Source organism: Emys orbicularis, chromosome 4 (genome assembly GCF_028017835.1).
Source record: "Emys orbicularis isolate rEmyOrb1 chromosome 4, rEmyOrb1.hap1, whole genome shotgun sequence".
NCBI classification, from domain to species: domain Eukaryota; kingdom Metazoa; phylum Chordata; order Testudines; family Emydidae; genus Emys; species Emys orbicularis.
The window spans coordinates 71,016,796-71,042,823 of NC_088686.1; the positions used below are offsets into that span (position 1 = coordinate 71,016,796).

At 40.5% G+C, this 26,028-nt stretch overlaps 1 protein-coding gene across 1 annotated transcript in view; it reads left to right on the forward strand.

The window, feature by feature from the left end:
• Positions 1-26,028, forward strand: part of DCAF5 (DDB1 and CUL4 associated factor 5) — a 93,059-nt gene that overhangs the window by 48,262 nt on the left and 18,769 nt on the right. Inside the window, exons 6-7 of the mRNA XM_065403680.1 lie at positions 4,440-4,653; positions 19,035-19,101. Coding sequence (XP_065259752.1) covers positions 4,440-4,653; positions 19,035-19,101 — 281 coding nt within the window. The remainder of the gene's footprint in view (positions 1-4,439; positions 4,654-19,034; positions 19,102-26,028) is intronic.

Below are 26,028 nucleotides of genomic sequence, written 5' to 3' on the forward strand. Positions count from 1 at the left end.
ATAAACTAGACCACCTGAATTTTTTTTGTGCTTTTCTACCAGAAGAGACTTTTATCTGGGGAAAGTTTTTGGGGTAATCTAGACAGCATGATTAGTCAGATTATTAGTACTAAAGATGTGCTATGCACTTCACAGATGATGGAGAAAGACACTGTTCCTGCCCCCAAAACTGAAAGTGACAGTTATGACAGTTTGAAAAACCAAACTTTTACCTTTGTGCCATATCGTAACTTTAAAATAGTTTGACCTAGAGATTCCAAACTTGGTTTATTGTACTTGCCCCCCCCCCCCCCCCCAATATCTTTTACTGTCTTGGGAAGGTTCTAGTAGGTTTGGAGTTGTTCAGTAAGTTTGGGCCAAGGCTATGCGAAATCTTTAGGAGCTTATATCATCCACATATTGAGCACCATTTAGAAAGTCGACAGTTGAATCAAAAAGATATGCAAGATTTTTAGATATCGCTACCTACACCTGCTATGACGTATGCCTCAGATGCTTCCTTAACCATCAGACCCTCTTCTTCACCCTTTCCTATGTGAGTCTTCTATAAAATTTCTCCTCTTACCATGCATACTCCTGTCCATCCCCATCCAATTTTCTATATACAATTATCAAACATGGTCCCCATTCTGCTATAAAGCACTAACTCCCTTCTGCCATCTCTGCTTTTACCTCTTCTCCCCCCCACGCCCCGCCAATTGACTCCCCAACCACCTGCTGCTTGGCTTCATGGAATTGTGCAGGGAGTATGCAGTGTAATCTAATTAAATCACCCTTGTAGTGGGGAGCTGGAGAGCAAAGAGTCCTGGCAGGCATGTCCTGGCAGGAAGACAGAAAACAAAATGTCAGGTAATTGGTGCAACAAAATAATGAATTCTATGGCCATGAAGTCTGAGTCCAGGGAGCCCTGATTGAGATGAATGGGGTAGATCGGACCACTGAGTATTTTTCTAGCTGTTGACAGTCTTGGAAAGATAACGTTCAATTGGTTTACATTCAGTTTGAGCTTCACTGCAACCGGAGAAACTTAATGAAAACTGAGATTCTAGAGTACAATTCCACAGCAATGGAATTGCAGAATACATGGGACTCTACTGATCAGAGTTGTATTTACATTAAAAGGTTAGCTTGCATTATGGGGGAATGTGAGGGAAGAGGTTTGGTGCTTTTGAGAGGCCTTAAATATACATTTCCATAGCTTCAGACTTCTTTTTAAGTATAACCTTAACTCTGAATTTCTTTTGGGCTTGACTGGTGTTTGAGATAAAATATTCTTTTAAAGTTTGTTTCCCCCAAGTTACTAAAACATTCGCAACATTAAATCTAACAAAGTTTTTTGTTTTTGTGTTTTGTCAAATAACTTTGCGACCACTATGGGAGACTAATGCAAAGGTCTGTAAACCAGTTTCCATCTGCTTTAATGTTACTCTACTACTATAAAATGGCATTTTGGAATGTGTCTTTCATACAGCTGTCAGTGCATAGCAGTCGCAGCCATGGAAAGGTTACTATAAGAGAGCAGGTGGGGACAGTAGACTGGGAGAATTGTAGTGGGCTGATAATAATGAGTACTGGCATGGGGCACTGGTGGGCACTATTATTTCTAGGTTGTATAGAAGTTGGTTTTGAGCAACATTCTTTTTTTTAAAAAAAAGAGAAAATCAGTAGTGATGCAAGGAGAAAGTTCAAAGAGCTGGTGTAGGGGACTCATCTGTGTTCATCAAAGAGGATGAGGGGGGAAAGGGAGTGTGTGGATTGTGTGGGGGAACAGATATAGTGAGAGAGATGGCCAGAATTGATGAAATGGAGGATGTGGCGAGATGACCTCATGGCGATGGATGGAATGGCCTTGTAAACTTTTAATATTTAAAAATAAAACACTGTTTAAACATGAAGGTTTCTTCTGGGGCTAGTTAGTAAAAAGAAAACACAACAGTTTTCTTTTGTGACTCTGTGTGTGTGTGTGTGTGTGTGTGTGTGTGTGTGTGTGTGTGTGTGTGTGTGTTGCTTTTTGTAGATTTCAAGTTTTCATTTAAAAAAAAAAAAAAACTCTTTCAGGTTTTTGGTGACAATTTTTCAGTTTTTCCACAAAATGTTGAAATTTCCCCCTGAAAATGCTGACTTTTTTTCTCTCATTTTCATGCAATTTTTCACCAGACAAACCCCATTTCTCAACCTGCTCTTTTGTTTTCCCCCTTCCTTCTTAATAAACTAGCACTGACGTACACATGCAGCTTGAAATCTAGTCAGTGTTGTTTTTTTTAAAGCTGTCACTTCCCCCTCCCCCCTTTCCAAGAGAGATCTATTTTTTTCTCCCCGTTTGGTTTATTGGGGGGGGGGGGGGGGCGGAATACAACCCCACAAACAACAAGGGTGACTGACTGACTATACAGGGGAAGCAGTACAAACGAATGGAGGGAGGCATTTTTTTTTCTCCCTCCTACCCTTTTTCATTGCTAGGCCAGGTCTAGGCTACAGACTTTTACCAGCATAGCTATGTTGGTTAGGGGTATGACAAGGCAAGATTTGTGACCAGCATAACTACGCTGGTAAAAACCCCTATTATACACACAGTTACACTGGCAAAACTGCACTTTTGCAGATATAGCTTTTTTTTCTTTCTGTGATGTGTGTGGCTTGGATAAGCTACAGTGGCAAAAGCACAGTTTTGCCAGTGTAGCTTATCCAAGGATAAATTTTCAAAAGGGACTGGTGATTTTGGGTGCTTAAATTGATATCTTACGGGGCGGGGGGCTGATTTTCAGAAAATGCTGAGCACCTGTTCTCTGAAAATCAGATCCTTTTAAGCACCTTGGGTGCCCAACATGAGAGTCATTAGTCACTTTTGAAAAACATCTCTAGTTTCTTCATGGAAATCCAGCTCTGGCCACTGGGGGGGGGGCAGGGGGGGGAAACTGAGCCCATTTAAAATACATTAATAGGTTCTTCTTCACTCTAACTAAAGAGCAAGTATCTGTTCAGTTTTACAGTATATGTCATGAAACAAGACATGCTTAAACCTTTGTGGAATGCAGATTCCCTTCCATGGGGAGTGACTCACTTTTATAAAAGCCTTGGGCAGAGAACTATATCTGGAAATATGATGCGTTAAAACCTATGAGTCAACTTCCTCTGAAAATATGTGACATCTGTACGCACATGCCTGTTAGATACTGAGGGTGGACAAGATTTCACAGCTGTGTACAAATCAGTTGGTGGGGACTCCCCCAAACCCATGAACGAAAAGGTCTATCTCAGATGTTGTGCAGGAGTCATTAAATCCCTTAAAACCAGACACAGAGCAAACAAAAGATTTTCCCCATCCATAGAGTAAATATGCATTTTGAAGCACAAAGGAACCCAAGCCAACCAAGTTTCTATTATCCTGAGTGCCTGAGGGAGACAAAGAGCTTGGCTTTCCTGTAAAGAAGAATCTTTAGGATCTGGGAACACCAACACTCACTTGTGTCTTGGACACGTGACCAAGAGTTGACATAGGTACACTTGTTGTGATCAGCATGCTGGGTGAGGCTACGGACTTCTACCATGTAAGAATTTTAGGCAATAGTGTCCTATGTAATATAAGCTTTGCCTACTTAGCACTATTTGTAGGTGACGCATGTTTGAGATTAGCTAACTCTTATCTTATGCTTTCTCATAATAACTTAACCTTAAAGTAGTCTTTTATTTAAGATACCTAGAGCTGATTGTCCTCACTAGCAGTCAACACAAACATTGCCTGATGTGCTGTAGAGATGTAAACTGTAAATGGAAGCTGGAATGAGGGAATGGTCTGATCATCTACTTGTGGATAAAGAGCTGCAGCCTCCATCCTCCACCAAGATGGTAGCAGAAAAATATTAGCCCACACTAGTTAGGGCACCGGATGAACCAAAAGATCTGAGTGCTGGCAGGGCAAAATCAAAAAGGCAAATAGCCCAACCCTACAACAACAGTGTGTGGTTTTTTTGTTTTTTAATTAACAATTGTAATAATCTGTGTCTTAGAATTTGTCCCCATGCAGGGAATTCTATCTGCTGCACATGGCGGCAGGGAGGAGAATAAAATCTCTGTCAGTTAAGCAAGCAGCACTAGCCTCTATCTCCAGACACCGTTCTAAACTGAGCACTTTTGATAGCTTGTCATTCAAGCTTTGACTCAAATTTGCTGGGGAATGGGTGCTTTGAATGTTTTTCTGCAGAAATTGGGCAGAGAGAGACTTTATTCAGATGTATAAAATTGTTTATATTGCAGCATAATGAAAATGACGACACCTGGAGCAAAGATCATTCTGCAGAATTTCCTCTTCTCTTTAAAACTCTGATAACTACACTGGGAGATCACAGATGTATTTTAAAAAGTGAAATACAGTTGATACTCTTATGTACACTTTAAATTTCAGGCAGCCTGCCTGACTTGTTCTCTCTTCCCTTTCCTAGTTCACTGCTCCGCTATGGTGGAAATCTGTCCCTTCAAAGTGCCATGAGTGTCCGATTCAACAGCAATGGAACCCAGCTGCTGGCACTGCGTCGGCGTCTTCCACCAGTCCTCTACGATATCCACTCCCGACTGCCTGTCTTCCAGTTTGACAACCAAGGTTACTTCAACTCGTGTACCATGAAGAGCTGCTGTTTTGCAGGCGACCGTGACCAGGTAATGGGCAAGTGGTGCCCTCCCAAGCTCACGTGCTAATTACTCTGTGCAAAAGTAGAGGCTTTCCTGAGCATTTGAAAACAACTTTAAGAGCCTTCTCTGATTTGGGGGATATTACTGAATCCAGAACACGGGGTGGGGGGGGGTGGAAGAGGGGGAGTTGTCCTTAATTTCTTCCTGTTGCAATACTACACAATTGTAAGTGAAAAATAATGCACACCAAGGGGTGTGGTAAATTCTACATCTGAATAAAGTAATCTAAAATTAGAAAATGTGTTTTCAAAGGAAACATGTAAATTAGCTCTCTGAAAGGTCCATTTGATCAATTTTCAGACCTGTGAATTAGACAATATTGTCTAGGTCAGAAAACTAAACTTATTATTTAAAGCCAGAGAAACAGGCCGGTAAAATCAAACATTGTGGGTATTTAAAATTCTTTTTTCTCAACTTACATGTCAAATTTTATTATTTTACAAGTAAAAACAAATTTTTACAACTACTGGAACCACAAAACCTGCCCAGCATGTGAGATTTCCCCTGATATCAATAATAAAGATTCTGGAATCAGAGCTTTAATTTCCCATGCAGGAGATAGAATAGAGTCTCTTGTAACTATAAGGGCTCAGGCATGAAAACCTATTTCTGTTACTGAAGTAAGTGGATATGACTAAGAAGCATAGGGAGTAGGTATGTTTGTGCATTTCTAATCAGAGTGCACAGAAGCAGTACTGAAGGCAATTTAAAAATTAGAGGAGTTTGCCCCAAGGAAACTTAAAAAGGGCAAAGAAATATATTGCAGAAGCAAATTAACCTGTTATACATTTGGAAACATGCCACTTCTTATGGGTCCATAATGAACAAACCTAAAGATGACACTAGTCTTTTTCCTCTAGAGGTCAGAGTAGAACTACAATTGGGACCCAGATAGACCTTTAGCATTATGCTTTTTATACTTTTTTGGGGGGGGGGGGGGAGGGGAGGGGGGAGAATACATTCATTACTTTATGGGAAGAATGTGGGCATTCTTCACTGGGCCTGTTCTTTGCCTTTTGAAAAACCCGACAGACAGGTTATCTGGTTCAGTTAGGAAGCTGGTATATAAGCGTTACATACAATATGGAATCTCTGAGCAATGGGAGATGCACTTCCTGATGAAATTTAGAGCAGGGAAGGAAAGAGGGAAGCTGAGACATAAAATGGAACATCAAGAGACAATTGGGGCAGTCTTCCAAAATGGCAAACTTTTTTTAGGGTGTTACGGAAAACCTTTCACTGGTGCCAAAACATGTACGTGTAACTTAATCTTTGGTGTGGGGAAGTCTGTTAACGGCAGAAATGTCAAATATAACTGGGCATACTAATCCTACCTAGTACATCAGTCAACCAAACTAAAGGAAAACTGCAATGACTCTTTTTTCACCACTGATTTAGAGGACTCCAAAAATAATGAATTGGAATACGAAAGTTCAAGAAACTACACAGCAATAGTTAAAAGTAACTAACTGGATATGTTTTAAAATATCCAGAGATAGGAATTGGACATGTAGGTGCTGTCACTTCCAACAGGAATTACATCCTGGTAGGGCATATCTAGACATGAAGATAAGAGCTGGAACCTGCAGCCAAATCCACAAGGGATACAGGACAGGAGACTTCTGCAGTTCTTTGTAAGGCAAATTCTGTACTTTGGCGGGTGTGTTGGAGTTCTTTGTTTTTGTGTGTTATATGTGTCCATTCATGAAACCAGAAAAATTACAGAATTTACAGAAAAAGAGCTTGGAAATTTGCTCCCATCTGTTTATCTTGGAGTGTTATGCTGCATCCTATTACTGTAGTACCTTAGTGCCTTCCACGTAAAATCAGTAGCAAAGTCCCTAATGAGCTTTGTGGAGGCTCTGACACTTTTCCCTTTATGGGGTCAGAACTCTGCTTTGGGTGGGGGGTTGTTTTTGGAGGTAGGAAGATGTGAGGAAGGGTTTGAAAATAAAAGGGATGTTCAATTTGTGAGTGTCACTTAAGATAGAAAGGCATTCTCCAGCTGCAGCTCTCGTTTCTTGTCTTCTGGTATTTGCTAAGCAGACAATATGTATGATTCAGGCCTTGTTTTTAATTTTATGTTCAAGACATCTTCAGGAAGTAACTCAAGATTTAATATTTTACATTGGACCTAGTGATTAATACTTTATATTCTATTCCAATTTTCAATTAAAAATCCTGAGTATTGTACAAAAGTTGAGACCATCTGACAAAGTTGTATTTGATTTAAAAGTTATACCCCTAAATGGAAAACATGTGGTTACCAAAGGCATACCTCAATAGGGCGTGAGATGGGGGTTGTGTTGAGGGGGCTGTACTTGAGAAATGAGTTCTATCGACTAAACTAGTGATTTTTTTTTAATTTCGTCTTTGGGAGCTGGGGCAGGAAAGAGACCATTCTAAGGGGTCTCAAAGATGAAGCATGAGGTACGGAACAAGTTATAAACATATTAGCAAATGATCATGCAAAACCAGGAAAAAAACATGGAGGAAGAAAAGTAAATTTCCTGGATGGCAAATTTATTAACTGTTTAGAGATAGTGGAAGAGGCAGATTTCCATGTCTTTGTCCTCCTTTATATTATTCACTAGTTAGCTTAGTTTTACATATATATTGGGCTGATAGCTGAATATAAAGGTTAATTCCCACTAGAGAGTATAAAATACACTCTTCATTTTACGGCAAAAGTCCTAAATAACCAACATTGCTAAGAATGTAGTTTTGGTTAACAGAACTTGTAGATGATTCTTTGTCCAGACAGTGATGAAGATAGAAACTGTAAGAGAGTTTTGTGGCCATCGGGCTCTACAGGTGTTCTTGTGTTTATCTCTTATTATTTTATAGGGCTTTGTGCTCTGGAATCCCATTCTCTCTGATAGACTCTGTTAACCATCCCATGGAACAGGGATAGAAAATGCTGTAATATTTGTCATTGAGAATGGGAACCTGCTGCAAGTGATTTGCATGCAGGCAAATGGTATTAAAGCAGGCCTGCTGCTAGTAAAATAGAAGCCTAATGTCGATGAGTTAGTATCCTTGTTCCTTGAAGCTATAAAAAGTAGAAATGTTCATTCTTTAGCCTCACTATGAAATTGCTGAACTAAAAATCATACAAAATATAAACTGAATCTCAATCATTAATGAAATTGAGAGAAATGATATAAAAGTGCTTCACTGGTTTGCGTTCTTATTGGACTTACAGATATTTTGGGCACGTAGGCTGTGACAAGAACATATCCCTTTTGTTGGTTAGAGGCTAGTTAGCTGTGCTTCTTTCTGTGCCCTTGGTTACAGGCCTTTGTGTTCCTATGAAAGCATCTGAATCATTCAAGTCTGAACCCTAACATAACCGTTGTCCTTACGAACCTGTTGAAATAATAAACAGAATATGCAAGATTTTTCCCAGAAATGCCAGACCCTCAATCTAGTTTGCTCTAAATATCTGCATTCTTTTTAGTTTTTTTAAATCAATCCATAATGAATTTCCATCCGTTTGGATTATAACGGATGATGATATTAGGGCCAGATTCTGCTACCCTTACTCATGTTGAGTGGTGTAGTACTCTTCTTCAAATACCTAGGTTCTTATGGTGACCAAAGTCCAAATGAAAACTTTTATCGTTTGGATCCACACAAAATTCTGCCCTTGTCCTAGGTATTAAATATGAATACACTGTTCACATGCCACTTACTAAGACGACTCTCCTCTTCCTTTTACAGGAGCTCTGATCTTGGTCAGTGAATGAACACAATATAGTGTCTTCTTTGCCTTAATTAGGAGCTCAACTCAGCCCAGCCTAACTGCTCACACACCCACAGAAGAAAATAAGGAGTGTGGGGAAGGCAGATTGAATAGGCCCAACTTTGGCCTTAGTTACACCAATGCACCCTATCAACTTTAGAGGGACTGCCTGGGTTTAAATGAAGAGCACAATTTGTCCCAGTACATATACATTTAGTGGAAGGCATTTGTATCTTAGTGTTGGGTGGTGGTATAAAACCTGAAGATAGATAAACTTCCTGCTCATGATTCCCAGCTACAATATGTGGTGCAAATGAACAGAATGCCAATAACCAGCTTTTATTAGTAAAATACAGCTGGTTGTTGCTTGCTTCAATAAAAGGGTTAATTCGTATCCTGTGAATAGAACAAAAAGTGTCTTGAATCTATGGCATGCCCTCAGACATTACATCACCACTCAGCCTCTTCTGTTGACATTACACTGAAGGGGAGTTTCAGGAATGCACAACTTGCTGTACTGCAGACTGTTCAAACTCCCTATAAAGTTACAGCTTTCGTTATGTTTAACTCTGCACACTAAACTCTGGTTAGGGATAATATGATTTATGCCCATCAACTAATCAAAACATCAGCACTGCTCTCTTCCAAACAGGATTAGTTATATGGTTCCTAAGCCCCATAAATGGGGGGGTGTTGCTGTGGTATAGAAATCTAACTTTTGTTGTACTTTCCTGCATGCTTTCTAGTTAAAAGGAATTTTTTTGAGGCAGTGGTACTTCAGTGTCTAATTCTTTAAAAATTAAAGGGGAGTTTTCCTCTCTAAAGAGTACATGTATGCTTTTCCTGTGTGAAAGGATGCCGGAGTATGAACCATAGCTCACAGCAACTAATTTCTCTTGCAGCATCAGGTCTTGAAATGTAAAGGACTCAGTGTGCAAATATGGGTTTTGGGGTTTTTTGGGGCGGGGGGGGAGGGGTTGGACAATTCCTTACATAAAAAAGAATTTAGTGTCTTACTAAATTTTGTAGAGATAAAATTGGTGTCTGTCAGCTTGCTGAATGGCTGGTCTTCATTGATAAAGATTTATTTATTTATTTATTTATTTATTTTAAAAGCCTGTATTTGGAACTGAGCTTTGTATATAGAAGTTGAAGAAACACAATTCCACAGCCAAACATTATCACTTTCAGTGTTTGTCATCCCATCCCATCCCAAAAGAGACTTCATGGGATCTGAGTCTCAGCAGAAGTGATAGAGAATGCCCCCTTTGATTCTGCTGACTCCCCCTCATCTCCCTGCAACCTTCCTGCCCTGTACATTTCTTCTCCCTCATTTCCTGCAGACCTTTGTAGGAGAGCTTTAGTCATCTGGCCATTGAGGTCAGCACAAAAGGAGCTGTGCTCCTTTTAGGCTCTGCAGGCAAGGAGCCCTGATTTAGAGTACTTTCAGAGGTTTGCAGAATTGGAGCTTCTTTTATGTGTACTTTAGGAAATCTACAGTGTAAGGACTTCTCTCTTCAGGATGATGGGTGTGGTCTGGTCTATGCTTTTAAAAAAAAAAAAAAAAAAAATTACCTGTTGCTAACAAAATAGGGGCCAGCGATGGGTACAGCTGAACTGGTACCGAATGCTGTTTAACTGCAAGTGTAGACAAGGACAAACTGTGTTCAGAATCAGGTTTAAAATCTGCCCTTTTCTTGATGGATAGTGATAAGAAGGCTAAGAATTTTGTATTCTCATAATTAATAGAATTTTCTAGTCACTGGGTTCAAGAGAGCAGGAAAAGCATGCAAGATGCCTGCAGCTGTAGCAATGTTCAGAAATAGTCTACATCTACCCCTCTTCCTCTCCACGTGCATAGAAACAACTTCTTTGTTTTCTTTTGGACGTAGGGGGAATATTTTCCTTGCTGCAGAAATCTGCAGTCATAGATTTTCAGCTACTTCTCCTGGTGATTTAAAAATTCAGTTTTACTATGCAGTGAGTCTGCAAAATATTGATTGATAGGTTTTGATGACAGTTTTGTATGACAGGTCTTTAAAATTGCTCCTTGGACACTCAGTTGCTTTTAAGATTGGGGTGTGGGGGGGGGTGGGAGTAGTGGTTTGATTTGAATTTTCAGTGCAGTTCCTTAGTCTCTGTTACACAGCCATCTGGCTTTTCTTGTCCAGTCAGTACAGTTCATTAGACCAGCATGTCTCTTACTGGGCAACAATCGATCAATTACTGCAGAGAAAGCCTTTGGGGATCTGTGTAAGTTGATCAGCACATGGTTAACAACAATAGCTGATGAATGTTTCCTTCTCCAACAGCTTTAATTGGACAAACATTGTATGCTTTGTAAACATTTATGTAAATGTTATAAATGGAGAAGATTCTTCTCTGCCCTTGACTTGCTCCTTGAGGATAAGGGGAGGTTTTAAGTCCTGTTTAATTACTTAACTTGGCTCAAACATGGGGGGGTGGAGGGGGAAACCAGCCTGGAAAACAGTTTCAGGTTAATAGAATTGTGCTGGTTAGTGTGAAAAAGGATAACTTTTTTTTTTTCTTTGAAGCCAGTGTTTTTGTTGTTACCATAACACTGAGGAGCCCCCTGTGCTGGGCACTGTACAAACACTGAACAAAAACATGGTACCTGTCCCTAAAAGTTTACAATCTAAGTATGAAACAAGGCAACAGATGGATACAGACAGATCGATGGGGGCGTACAAGGACACAATAAGACTATATTGGCAGGCTTTATGAGTAGTGGGTCTCGTGCACCAGCAGCCTAATCATAGTCAAATTTGTGTGTTGAAAATCTCTCTCTCCTCTTGGTCACACTATATAGGCCTGCATGATTTTCAGTATGTCTTGTGCCTTGTCCACACCCGTGGCACAGTCATGTTAATGGAATTGGTTTTCAACATTAACCAAACTTAAAAGCCATTTTAGGATGCAAGGCAAACTTGTACAGTAGATTGGGGGTAGCGGGGGAGAGGGGGTTTGTGAATTTTCAAAGGCAGAATAGGTGTGTTGCATAAATCCTATATATCTTATTCATAAAGGGCAGGGTCTTGCTTTCTAAAGTGAGTCTTGGAAGGCAAAAATCCCCACAGAAGAGTCATCAGACTTGTATTCTTTTTAGTCTTAGTCATGAATTTTATTTTGGTTTATTTATATGCTTTTTACATAGAATGGCTTGGTTTCCTTTTGTTTGATCTTCCAGAGGGAAAGGTAGATTTGATATCTAGACTCGGTGAAAGAGATGGTGAAGCTGGGAAAAAGGCACTTGTTACCTCAGGAGTACAGATAAGTTTCATTAAGTAGCAAACGTACAAATGTTTGCTTGACTGGGGACTGAAACTTGTATAAAATCCCCATGGGGGGTTAAGGTCAGTATAACTAGTATAACTATTTTTCACACCCCTGAATGACGTAGCTATACTGAAGTACGTGTGTAGTATAGGCCTGGCCTTTAGCTATGACACTGAGTACGTTTCCCAGAACTGAAGAAGAGCTCTTTGTAAGCTCGAAAGCTTGTCTCTTTCACCAACATAAGTTGGTCCAACAAAAGATATTACCTCACCCACCTTGTCTTTCCCTGAGTCCAGATATCAACTGACATGACTGCAACACTACATACAGATTTCTATTCATAAGTTTTTCTAATTCTAACAAATACGTCTAGGAATAATTTCCACCTGCCTCTCTCCATACTTTTGATTGGGTATACGAACTCCCCACTGAGCCAGGGTAAGAAGGGGTTAATAGTCTGCCCTGGATACAGATATTAAATCAGCTCTACTCCACAATCATAAGTGTCAAGCCAGGCCCTTTGGCTGGAGTTAGTAATAGGGAGGGAACAGTTATGAGGAGGGAGGCCTCAGAAGTGGCTGCCAGTGGGCATTCTGCTAACATGACAGTGACACAGTACTGAAAACAGGTCCTTGATAAATACGAAATTCTCCTGTTGCTTGCACATGTGCATATTTTCTACACACAAGAAATGTGGAATTATTACAATAATTCCAGTGAAATTGTAAAGTAGATGTCAGTCAATTAATATTCTCCATATGAAAAATATCTCCCTTGTTATCCATTTGAACCTGCCCTGTAGTTCTCATATCATAGGACTGATTTAATATGATGGAAGACCTAATGGCAACTACAGGATTTTTATTATTATTATTATTATTATTATTATATATTTTTTTTTTTTTTTTTTTTTAGAACAAAGTGTGGGTTGAGATGGGTATAGAATTCTGCTTATCAAGTGACCCTTCCTTACACACATACTTTGCTTTAATCAGTATAGCTGAATAACCATTTCATGGGGATAAGAGAAAGTGGAATTCTCAAATTCTTCATGTAGGAAATGTAGATTGCAAGATACGGAGAGCTTTCCAACAGACGACAATAGGAAAATAAAGACCTGAAGGCAGTAGGATTCTAGAATGTGCTAATATTTGTTGTGTGACTGCAGCAGCAAAGATCAGATCTCAACTTGTGTGTATCGCCTGTGGGGGGGGGGGGGGAGTGGGAGGAGCTGCAATGGACCAAAAGAGGAACACACAAGTCTAGAAGTAACTCTGCCAAAGTCCTAGTCATTGTTAATTCCAAGCATTTTATGCATACTTACAGCTCTGAGAATGAATCCCTGTGTTCTTCAGCAGCAGATATTAACCACACCTGAGAGTTTTCTTCCTTCTAAGGCAACTTCTGAATCAGCAACTTGTAGTCATTTGGAAGCCTTTTCCCCTTGTTGTTGCTAACAGCATAGATGGAGGCTGATCCTTCATAAGACCATCTATACTGGGTCAGACCAATGCTCAGTCTAGCCTAGTATCCTGTCTTTCAGGATAGTGGCCAATGCCAGGTGTTTCAGAGGGAATGAACAGAACTGGTAATCATCAAGTGATCGATTTCCCCGTCGCCCATTTCCAGCTTCTGGCAAACATCCTTGCCCATTCTGGCTAATACCCTCTGATGGACCTATCCTCCATGAACTTATTGAGTTCTTTTTTTGAACCCTGTTATGGTTTTGGCCTTTACAACATCCTTTGGCAAAGAGTTCCACAGGTTGACTGTGTGTTGTGTGAAGAAATACTTCCTCTTGCTTGTTTTAAACCTGGTGCCTGTTCATTTAATTTGGTGACCTCTAGTTTGTGTTATGAGAGAGAGTAAATACACTTCCTTATTTACTTTCTCCATACCATCCACGTTTTTTTAGACCTCAATCATATCCCGCCTTAGTCATCTCTTTTCCAAGCTGAAAAGTCCCAATCTTATTAATCTTTCCTCATATGGAAGTATTCCATACCATTAATCATTTTTGTTGCCCTTTTCTGTAACTTTCCAATTCCAATATATCCTTTTTGAGATGCGGGGACCAGATCTGCACACAGTATTCAAGATATGGGCTTACCATGGATTTCTATAGAGGCAATATGATTTTTCTGTCTTATTATCTATCCTTTTCCTAATGATTCCCTTTAAAAGAATGAAATACTTAATTATGTGCTGATTCTTAGCAAATACTTTTCTGTTAATGGCACATGTGAACATTCTGCATGTTAATATCTACTGTAGTGATCAGCTACTGCAGCAAAAAATGCAGTCTATGAAGCAGGTGTTTTTAACATTGGTGGAGGCTTCTCCTCCCAAACATCTGAGCATGTGAGCTCTTTCCTCAGTGACTGGCCTGATTCAAAAGTCACCACTATTTCAATAATCCTCTATTTGGGGGCCCACCATTTATCTTTTCACTATTTCCTACCACCCTCATGATTCATCACTGTTGGCTTACCTCCATGATCCTCATCAGTGTTACTCTACAAATCAGCTGGTAGAAGATACTCTGTTAGGAGTTAATCTTGCCCATTCCCTTACAGTCTAAGATCCTTGGACCACATATAAAGTGGAGTCTACGCTGACATAACATTGCTTATATGGCTCCTTCAATGGGTGCCTTTCTTTAAACCAGCTTAGTGGCTTTCTGACACTTACCAACATATAACCATGGCGCTGTGTGCTCCATGGCAACAACATTTTAAATTCTACAGCAGTATTAATTCATTCTGTCATGAAATGTACTTCATTCCTATTCCTATCCCCCAATACCACATGCAACTATGGTTCATTGAAATACTAATTGAAGTAAAATTAATTATTTTCAAAAATAAATGTCTAAACAAACCTGGACAGGTGGCCCATTTACACGCCCCAGGCTTTGGCTCCAATGCTCTTGTACAGACAGCACAGATCAGAACCTCCTTTCCTCTCTGAATGTGCCAGAGACACGGGGAGATTGTAGATGGCTTCAGCAGCTCATCTTCCTTTTTAAGCTTCAGTTGCTGCATTGTTCTTCAGCCAGCGCAGCTCACATGCCTACACTCCTGGCTGCTCCCCAGTCCCTGACTGTAAACTGGACTCCAGTTCTGGTTTCCTGACCCCTGCTTCATGGCTCCATGCAACAGTGCAGGGAGCATGCTCTGTAATCCAGTTAATTGCAATTGTGAGGAAAGCTGGAAAACAAGAGACAACTACAGGGAGATCCTGTCAGGGCAGGGAGATATGGGGGGGCGGGAGATGGGAACGTTGGCTACTGGCTTTGACGGCAGCAAAATGGCAAATTCTGTGACAGAAATGCTGAATTCTTGGCATCTTCTGAAATGTGGCTTTTTACTCCTACCCAAAGTCCATGGGGTTCTGATCTCCCATCACTGAGCTATTGGTTCAAGCTGTCTGCAGACTTGTGCAGGTGACTCTTCAGTTTACGCTACTAACAGCTTTTGATGGCTATCGCTAGGCACAACTCACTATTTAAAATGAAAACTGGGACTCGGGTACATCTGTCTGTGGCAAGAAGTGAATTCTGTGGCAAATTCTGCAGCTACAGGCTACATCGTACCATGTATGCACCCACATGCCTCACTTTGGAATTTGGCCCACTGACTCTAAAGTAAGTTTAAGCTTGTGCAGCTTCATCAATGGGAGAGAGGACTGTAGCATGAAGTGAATGATTAGCAGGAAAGTTTTAAAAAGAGTAACTTTAAAAAGTAGAAGAGGAGCTTTTAACTTCCTCTTCCAGCTCCTTGGCATGCAAGTTATGGCAAGTTAGACTCCCTAAAACTTGGACTGCTAGACACCACCACGTACGTAGCCTCAGTTTTTCCCTTTGTTACTAGGTTCCCAAAGAGGTTTGCTCCCAAACCAGACTCTTAGCATAGCTGCAGCCTGATGCATTTTGAAGTTTCCAGGCGGGCTGTATGCATCCGTTCTATTCTTTACAAATGGTTTTTCTTTTGATTTCTTTTTCCCTTTCCCCTTAAAAAAATAAATCTGAAACTAATTCCTTCTGGTTATTCTTTTGTAGTACATATATTATCTAAAGCAAGACATGAGGTGCTGGGTATGACAGTGATTTTGGTAGAGAGGGAAACTTGGGGCATTATTGTTCAGCATCAGATGTTTCCTGATAGAAGTATTTGTTTAGCTTTCTCTTAGACCATTTTCAGGGATATTTTGTCATTTTATTTTCAAACTAGGGCCATCTTTCCCCTGTGCTGAGCAGTTTCTGCTTTGATTACGTTCTGGGGTAGCAAATGTTGATAAGATGGCAACCCTTTGTATAATTTAAACAACAACTACAAAAACAACAACAAAACTTTCCATGTAGCCTTTTCTTGTGTAACAAATACCATTTGCAGAACTGCTTTGTTTCTTGAACTGTTTTTGTTTGGGAGACTGCCTGCATAAGCCCTAATTTATGTAGATCTGGCACAGTCGCCTAGCCTGCTGTGGGCTAGCACTTATAAGCTGTCATATGAAAGGGAACCGCTTATATTCCTGGCACCACTAGGTCATTTTGGCACTGGTAAGCTGCCTAAGTGCCTGAACATGTTGGCTTGTAGGAATTACTCTTTGGAGTGCTTGGCACTGAAAGGAAGGGTTTCTAAGCAATACAGAACTAGTGCACACAAGTTTTGTAAAGCAACTGGTGTTTGATCCATGCTCCTTCACATCAGTAAACAGGCAATTTGCATTTGTAGATGCTTACTCATACCCATATAGTTTTAAAATTGGAGCTGTGAGGATAAAAGAATAGTTGGTTGCATTGTGTTGGTGGGGGGGAATGTGAGGGGATTCCAGAGGTCTGATGCATTGTTGTGGCAGCACATATTTTACCTGTAAAATAACTATCATATTTACAATTTTTACAAGGTTGTGTGTTTCTCCATGTCGTTTGGCTTTATTTTTGTTTCTTAGTCCTGTGTTAAGATCACCGGACCTGTCTCTTCACAGCCTGCTATCACTCTGCCTGATGAGTTTGTTTATCCCTGGAGAATGGAAACCAGTTAAACTCAAGCCAGACAAGTAGAGCTTATCCTCTGTCAGGGGTCAAGAAAAGGCCAAATTTTCTTTCTCTCACTCACAAAAAAAGTTTGATTTTGGGGGGGCTAGATTAATCAGATTTTCACCAATTTAAATGATTCGTAAGTCAGTAGACCCAACAGAGTTACTTTCAGTTTACATCAGGGTAACTGAGATCAGAATCTTCCCCTTTGTCCTTAGTTTGCATGCCCTGTTGTCCATCATCTGAGATTAAGGTAAAAGAGTCACAGAGCAGATTGATGGAAGATATGGTAAGAGGTAGTTTTTGTGTCCCCTGGCAACTGGAAGGCAGTGAAATATTCTCTTTTTTTCAAATGTCCCCTTGTCACTGTGACGGGTTGGACCCCTTAGGATGCCACCTGATGTGTTGAGATACCACTGAGCCCACCTGTTATGCCAGCCTGGGACCCTTTTTACCTGTCTTGCTGAGCCAGGCTATTAAGCCTCCTCCAGCACACACACAGGCAGGGCCACACCCAACTGCAGGATGAAACAGACACTGAGATCAGTTCTGGGAAGGCTCAGTTTAAGGGACGTGCCCCAGCACTCAGGTGTCCACCTCCCTTGGAGTGCAGACCCAAAGGTATATTATGAAATCCGCCTCCTCCCTCAATGTGGAGGAAGGTATGCACAACTCCTTGCCCCCCTCCCCCCAGTAGAAATTACAGAAACTGGGTTTAATAAGAAACAAAACAAATTTTATTAACTATAAAAGGCATATTTTAAGTGGTTAAAGGGGTAGCAAACAGAACAAAGCAGATTACTAAGCATATAAAACCAAACACGCAAACTAAGCTTGTTTCACTAAAGAAATTGGTTATAAATAGTAATTTCTTACCCTAGATTTTGTTGCAGGCAGATTACAGAAAGTGTTGAAAGACAGCTACACTGGTCTCCAGCTTGAAACCTCAGTTAATATTACTCACAAGCTGGGTGCCCTTCCAGCTTGGGCTCAACCCTTATCCCCTCAGTTCAGTTCTTGCTTCCAGGTCTTTTTCAGTGTCTCTTAGGGTGGGGAGGCAGAGGAGAACCTCAATGTCACTCCCCTGCCTTATATAGCTCTTGTATGGCGGGAACCCTTTGTCTCCCAGTGGAAGAACACTAGTATTCCAAAGGGTGGGTCCAGTACCAGGTGACTCAGACCTATGTCTCTGCAGAGCTGTGGCTGCCATTACTTGTAGGCTGTCTGGAGTGTCCACAGGAAGGCTAAGCTCTTTCACAGCCCATTGTCATTGCTAATGGCCCATTAGCCCTGTCTGGCTTTTCCATTGTTGTATCTGAAGGACTAATTGGGGTTGACGCCCAAAGTAACACATTTGAAATACAGATACATAATTAATATTCCTAACTTCCGATACAGAAATTATACAGGCTTACAAATTGGATAATCACATTCAATAAATCATAACCTTTCCAATGATATCTCACATGAGCCATCTTGCATAAAGTATATCTGTTATGTCCTATTCATATCGTAAGCATATTTTCATAAAGAATATGGAGTGAAACGTCAGTCATACTGAACCTTTGCACTATGCAAAGTAGGGAATACATAAAGTAATGTGCATTGTGCCTTTGTGTACATATAAAGCATTTGTTCATCCATTATAGGCTGCTGAAAGGAGGGGCTGTTTGTAACCACCTCCCCAGCAAAACTATAAGCCAAAAAAAAGTACAGTATTGTGATAAACTCGTATTTGCGGCGTTGGCTGAAATTTAAGAAGAGAGAGCTAGATTTGGTCATTTTCCTTCTACTGAATAATAGCAAGATGATTTTTGGCAACAGTGAGTGACTTTTCATGGTAATCTTCAAAAAGGTATCAGTGGTGCAGGGGTGGTTGAATATATGACACATTCTAGATGCTTGTGGTGTCTGAGGATGAAGAATTTTGAGTTTAGGAAAGGGTGAGAGCTTGAAGTTCAGGGTGGTTGGGTCTGGGATTTTGGTCTGGATCCATCTCTGCTTTGGAGGCTAGACTGCATAGCAGACCAAAAATAAAACACGGACAGCAGACACTTGCTTGGAACTCTCGTCCTTTTGTGTCCGGAGTTCTGAGATTCCTAGCTGGGGCAGCAGCCTGTCCAGACACACAGAGAAGTAAAACTTTGAAGTTCTAAAAGTCATGACCAAACAGCTGGAATTCTCTCAATTCACTTTTAAGAAAGAGAACCTAATTCAAGTGATGCCTCACCTGTAATTTGCTTTATTTATTTTTATTTCTAATAGTACATCCTCTCTGGCTCTGACGACTTCAACTTATACATGTGGAGAATTCCTCCGGATCCAGAAGCAGGTAAGTTTGTATGTGGAATCTGACGAATACTAGTGTTTAAATACTAGTTACCTCTCAAAATATCGCACAATATCATACTGTATTATAGATTTGAGGCCAGAAGGGACCCTCATATACTCTGTTCTAGCCTGACCTTCTGCATAATGCTGGCCCTAGAACTTCACCCAGTCTCTCCATTGCATTGATCCCAATGACTTGTGCTTAATCTAGAACATAACTTTTTGGAAAGACGTTGACTCTTGATTTAAAGTCATCAAGTGTTTGGAGAATATACCACTTCCTTTGATAAACTGCTTCAGTTATTAACCCTCACTGTTGAAAACGTGTACTTTATTTGTATTGAATACAATTAAGTATGACCTGTTGTGCTGGGGGGCACGGATCAGCATTCCCTCGCACTCCCCATCAGTTCTTGGCCCAAGTCGGGGAAGCTAATGATCCAACCAGCTAACCAAATTCGGTGATGAATCCTGGTCACGTGCCACCTGAGGCACATTGCACATCCGCTAATAAGAAGACGACTTCCTGTGCTACAGTTACATAGTAATGCAGCAGATAATTTGCCTTAAAAGTAAAGTGCCAAGTTTTTATTTTATTCTTAAAAGCTGGTCAGGTACAGTGAATTATGAGAGCTAGCTGCTATTAGGAGAGTGGGTCATAAAAGGCTCAGCAAACTGAAGAACTTTGGAGAAAATGAAGCCTCTTAATTTTGGACTGGTTATTAAACTTGATTCTGTATAATAATCTATTTTATTGGGATACAAAACTGATGATATGTTTAGACCATAGAAATTTAAAGATATTAATGTCTCTTTACCAGGATTATATGGATTTGTCCTGCCTTTTCCTTTGACTTTCTCATCCTTTCTCTAGGAAATCACTCTCCTCAATTTCCTGTGTAACTTTTTGGTTTAAAACAGCTATTTGAAATTAATAAGAGAAAATGTGTAGATTCTAAATTACACTTTTATATTCTAAAATAGGCCTGTTCATATACTCTTCCTTTTGGGTCAGTTCTTGGATTCAGGATATTGCATTTCTCTGGCAATGGATGCTGATGGCCCTAATATCTAGAGGATCCATCCCTCTGTTAGTTATCTTCAGCTATTGGCTGTGAACCACGCAATTCTGAACTTGGTGCTGAGCAGATGAGCACCTGTGTACAAGGACTGATAACTAGGGTTAGCACAAATTAACATGTCATGTTAGTCAACATTTTCCTGACCATTCTTCCTGTAACTTGAGGGTGGGAGTAGTATAAGATTTCAACACTTCAGTTACAAAACAAATTGCTTAATGTCAAATGCAGTAATGATCAGAAAATCACAAGATAGAGTATGTATGTCTTGATCTCCTGTAACCTGAGTGGTTCCCTTTTTGGAAGAATTTAGCTGAGCTCATACTCTTGCTGGTAAACCATTCCTATCTCATATAGACATCACTTTATTTGCTGATATTCTGCCACTCCCTGGAGGAGGCCCAATTTAACTGTCCTGTGCTGCTAATCTGTTTTTAAACCCCGATGCATTTTAATGTACCCAGTGAACATTTCCAGAATTTGATCTGAGAATGACTCTTCAAGATTTTCATTAGTAATAGTGGGGCCATTATACATCTTATGGATATTGGCTTCTGTGGTAACTAATTTGCCAGCCATCCAGTTCATCTAGGATGAACTGATCTATAGTTATCTGTCTTCTTCACTCACCTCTTCTTCCAACCTAAGAGGGAGTGGGAGAATTCTCCAGAATTTATGTAGCCTTCTTTATTGTGATGAAAGGCATTTTCTAAACCGGCAAGGCAGTTTTTTCAACCCAGTGAGTAGGGTTTGACTACAAAAATTACCGACATTTACATTAAAAAATCTCCTTCCACAGGCGTGCTGAGGCCTTTTTCACCTCACCCCACCTCAGCTAATACAGGAAATTCCCTCATGCTCAGTTTCTGGCCTCCAATACGAGTCTTAAGAAGTGTCTGTATGGCCATGATCCAATAAGGTAGAGTGAGGGCAATCATAAATGTTATGAACTAAAGTTGTACTGTTCTAATTATTGGTATTTTTAGTAAAGATATGACTACAGCTGAGTTATGAGCCCTCTTCAATTGATTTGAGACATAATATTTCTATTAATACACATTTAAGGGAGCATTACTGATGATTTGTGTATGATCTGGTACCTTTCTCTTGCAAGCCTGAAATTGCTTTACAGAATTACTAGGTAAGGAGAACTTCACTCATTACCAAAATGTAGCCACATCAAGGGTGGAAAGTGATGATAGCTGTTTAACAGCTCACAGCATCACCCCACAGCCGATTAGAGGAGGCAGTAAAGAATACACTGTTCAAATAGAACTGCATTTACCTCAGAGTTACAAACTGACCGGTGAACCACATACCTCATTTGGAACCGGAAGTACACAGTAGGGAAGCAGCGGAGACCAAAAAAAAAAAACAGAAAAACCAACAACAGTAAAACTACTAAACGTAGTTTTAAAAAAAAAAAGAGGGGGAAACCTTGTCAAATTTTTGTAAACTAAGAAAACTTTCTATGCTTGTTTCATTTAAATGAAGATGCTTAAAAGCAGCATTTTTCTTCTGCATAGTAAAGTTTCAGAGCTGTATTGAGTCAATGTTCAGTTGTAAACTTTTGAAAGAACAACCATAACGTTTTGTTCAGAGTTACAAACATTTCAGAGTTACGAACAACCTCAATTCCCCGGGTGTTTGTGACTCTGAGATTCTACTGTATATGGAATGCAACTACTTGTGTTGGCATCTTTCCAGGACTCTGTAACAAACTCTGCTACTCTTGCAAATAATTGTAGTTTAGAGATGTTCTCCCAGTGGATAGGCTGGGCCATTCCCCACTCCACAGTAAGCTCTCCAGTGATTTGTTCAGCCTAGTTTTAAATGTCCCACACAATGAGGCTTTCATTGCTTACCTTGAGAGACTTATGTCACAATAGAATAGTTCTTTAAAAGTTAGGAAGCTTAGAAGCGTTTTTCCAACTTTCTCCCTATATGTTTGATTATTTTTAATAGGGATAATGTAATATACATGTGTAAGTGCCAGCGATCACACTTCCTTCACCCTTTTCCCTCCCTCCTTGAAGATGGTGGAACATTTGTTCCCATGCTTCCCCCACATCTCCAGTTCCTATCCAGTTCTCAGTTACTTTTCAGAAATAATCATCAATGGCTTGGTGAGTTTTTTAGCTAATTCCCTCATTAGAGCTATGGACTCCTCATCGAAGGGTACAAGTGGGCAGAGCCTCAGTTTTATCTTTCTTCTGATGGATAGCATTTCCTGCAGCACGGGGCACCCTAGCACCATGCTGGGATATTGGATTTGGTTACCCAAATAAATGACCAGTATTTCTGCAAGTTTTTATTGGCAGTGAGGAAGGCTGAAGTGAGATGAGATGTAGGCCCCGCCCATGCTGCTCAGCAAAACTGTTAGAACGTTGTTTAACTGTTTGTGGTTTTTCAACAGAATTTACCAAAACCACAGTGTGTGTGTGTGTGTGTGTGTGTGTGTATGTTTTAAATATCACTCCAAGAAGCTGTTTTAGCAACAGGAATTTTATTATTATTTTGTGGGTTGGAGAAGGTGATCAGATGATCACTGAGTTATTTAATTGAAATGACTGTTGCCAGACTTTTGAGCTGCTTAATAAATCAGAACAGCAAACTGCATTTCCAAATCTCTCTTAATACCATCTTTGACTATAACTCTGTAACAGCTGGCAGTAACAGGCCTGTCATTGTGGTCCAGTTACTAAACTAATTATGGCAATTTTCAGCATGACTTATGCAATTTTTCTTCCCTTTTTTGCAATGTCATTGCAAATGCAAACAGCTCTTCATGCTTGAAGTATTAGATGGCAAGATTTTATTGCATTGGAGACAAGTTTGTGCTTTAAGCTCTCAAAGTCCCAACATGATTAGTGGAGCTTATTTTTTATTTATTTTTTGGGGGGGGGAAGTGATCTAATCCAGTGGGAACGTACTCTGGAACACTTTAAATTTAAAAAGTCTGTTGTGTCTCAGACGACTGGTGATTGGATATAAATCCCTTCATTTCTAGAACCTTGGTTCGAATCCACCTGAACTCAGTAGTGACCAAAACTTGTCCATATCGCACAAACTACCACCTCAACTACCATTAAAAAGCCCTTGTTGGCTTTCTTGGGAGAGAAGGCAAACCCTGAATGGGCTGAGAAGGCAGATGCTATTCAGAGAGGACATCCTCCAGAGTGGAGGCATTATTGGGCAGCTTGTACTGCTGTATCCAGTAGAAGTTAATGTAGTGCCCATCTTTAAAAAAGGGAAGAAGGATGAGCCGTGGAACTACAGGCCAGACAGCCTCACCTCAGTCCCTGGAAAAATCATGGAGCAGGTCCTCAAGGAATCAATTCTGATGCACTTAGAGGAGAGGAAAGTGATCAGGAACAGTCAGCATGGATTCACCAAGGGCAAGTCATGCTTGACTAACCTAATTGCCTTCTATGATGAGATAACTGGCTCTGTGGATGAGGGGAAAGCAGTGGATGTGTTATTTCTTGACTTTAGCAAAGCTTTTGATACGGTCTCCCACAGTATTCTTGGCGGCAAATTAAAGTAGTATGGGCTGGATGAATGGACTATAAGGTGGATAGAAAGCTGGCTAGATAATTGGGCTCAACAGGTAGTCATTAATGGCTCCATGTCTAGTTGGCAGCCGGTATCAAGCGAAGTGCCCCAAGGATGGCGTGGACTGCACCCTCAGCAAGTTTGCAGATGACACTAAACTGGGAGGAGTGGTAGATACATTGGAGGGTAGGGATAGGATACAGAGGGACCTAGACAAATTAGAGGATTGGGCCAAAAGAAATCTGATGAGGTTCAACAAGGACAAGTGCAGAGTCCTGCACTTAGGAAGGAAGAATCGCATGCACTGCTACGGACTAGGGACCGAATGTCTAGGCAGCAGTTCTGCAGAAAAGGACCTAGGGGTTACAGTGGACAAGAAGCTGGATATGAGTCAACAGTGTGCCCTTGTTGCCAAGAAGGCTAACAGCATTTTGGGCTGTATAAGTAGGGGCATTGCCAGCAGATCGAGGGACGTGATCATTCCACTCTATTCGACACTGGTGAGGCCTCATCTGGAGTACTGTGTCCAGTTTTGGGCCCCACACTACAAGAAGGATGTGGAAAAATTGGAAAGAGTCCAGCGGAGAGCAACAGAAATGATTAGGGGGCTGGAGCACATGACTTATATGAGGAGAAGCTGAGGGAACTGGGATTGTTTAGTCTGCAGAAGAGAAGAATGAGAGAGGATTTGATAGCTGTTTTCAGCTACCTGAAAGGGGGTTCCAAAGAGTGTTCTCAAACTGTTCTCAGTGGTACCAGATGACAGAACAAGGAGTAATGGTCTCAAGTTGCAGTGGGGGAGGTTTAGGTTGGATCTTAGGAAAAACTTTTTCACTGGGAGGGTGGTAAAGCGCTGGAATGGGTTACCTAGGGAGGTGGTGGAATCTCCTTCCTTAGACGTTTTTAAGGTCAGGCTTGATGAAGCCCTGGCTGGGATGATTTAGTTGGGGATTGGTCCTGCTTTGAGCAGGGGGTTGAACTAGATGACCTCCTGAGGTCCCTTCCAATCCTGATATTCTATGATTCTAAGTTTCAGCATCCAGGACTGTCATTCTAGGTCCTTTCACCAGCATTAAAATAATTTTAATACATATTTTCAAAAGTGGGGATAACGCTGAGAACAGAAAGGGAAGAGAAACATAAATACCAAACTATTACCATTTTGGTTGCCCCAGTATTCAGTCTCCTGTATTTTTCTCTACATTGTGCTGAATTCTTTGGCAACTACTATGTGTGGCTTTAATATGACCATTTGCCTTAATGCTCAGAGTCTTTGGCACTTCCACATCCAAGAAAAATAATTTATTTTCCACCTTATAACTTCACAAGATTTGTTCCTTTAACTTCAGGAAGAGCATTCTGGAGGACTATTGATCATTGTTAATTTTTATGGTGCCAACAATGTGCTAGGCACTTTTTTGAGAACTGTATAGCTAAAAGCACCAGCAGATGGTGTTTCTCCTGACCGAAGAGAAGAGCGAATGTAAAGGGTGTGTTGCTTCTCCAAATTGTTTCCAGTTCATTTCAGTAATTACTCTGGCCTTGTCTGCTTGTTCAACTCCACCAGTGTAGCAACAAGAGGCTAGTGTAGATGAGGTGCCGCCAGCTTTTAGCAACAAAGAATCCTGAGGTAGACAACCCTGAATTTAGACAGTGATTTTTACTGTAACTTTTTAAAATCACATGTTTTTGCTGGCAAGTGATGCTGGAGTTTCCCAATCAATTTGACAGTAAGAGGCAGACAGTAACTCCTTGGTACCTAAATCAAATTCCATTGTGCTATAGAAAGTTCACTTTCGAGCATATCTTCATTCATAGGCATAGCCCTTCCCCTAGAGGCTAGGAAGTGATTTCAGCGACTTAACCCCTTAAAATTAAAATTGCTAATTGCATTAATGAAGAATGTTGAGCTGGATCATTTAGGGTGGAACTTACTTTTCCCCTCGGGACATTTCAAGTGAGAATTTTCATCATCAAATTATCCAGCCCACCTACATTCCAATCACATTAATCAGTAAAAAAAAAAAAAAAAAAACTATTAATGTTTGCTTGTTTCACAAGAGCTGTTACCAAAAGATACTTACAACTCATGCTAGGTCCATGTTATCACCTGCAACTTCCCCTACGGAGGGGATGAAATGTGTAGAAATCTTGAATAATTGGCCATAAAATTTGTTGGAGGGAGAAGCTGATCTTATGTAGCATTATACTCCTCCTCCCCATCCCAGGTATGGCAAGTGCAATTTAGATGTTCTGGTATTCTAGTGAGGGTGGAGGGGCTGCACCACATGACA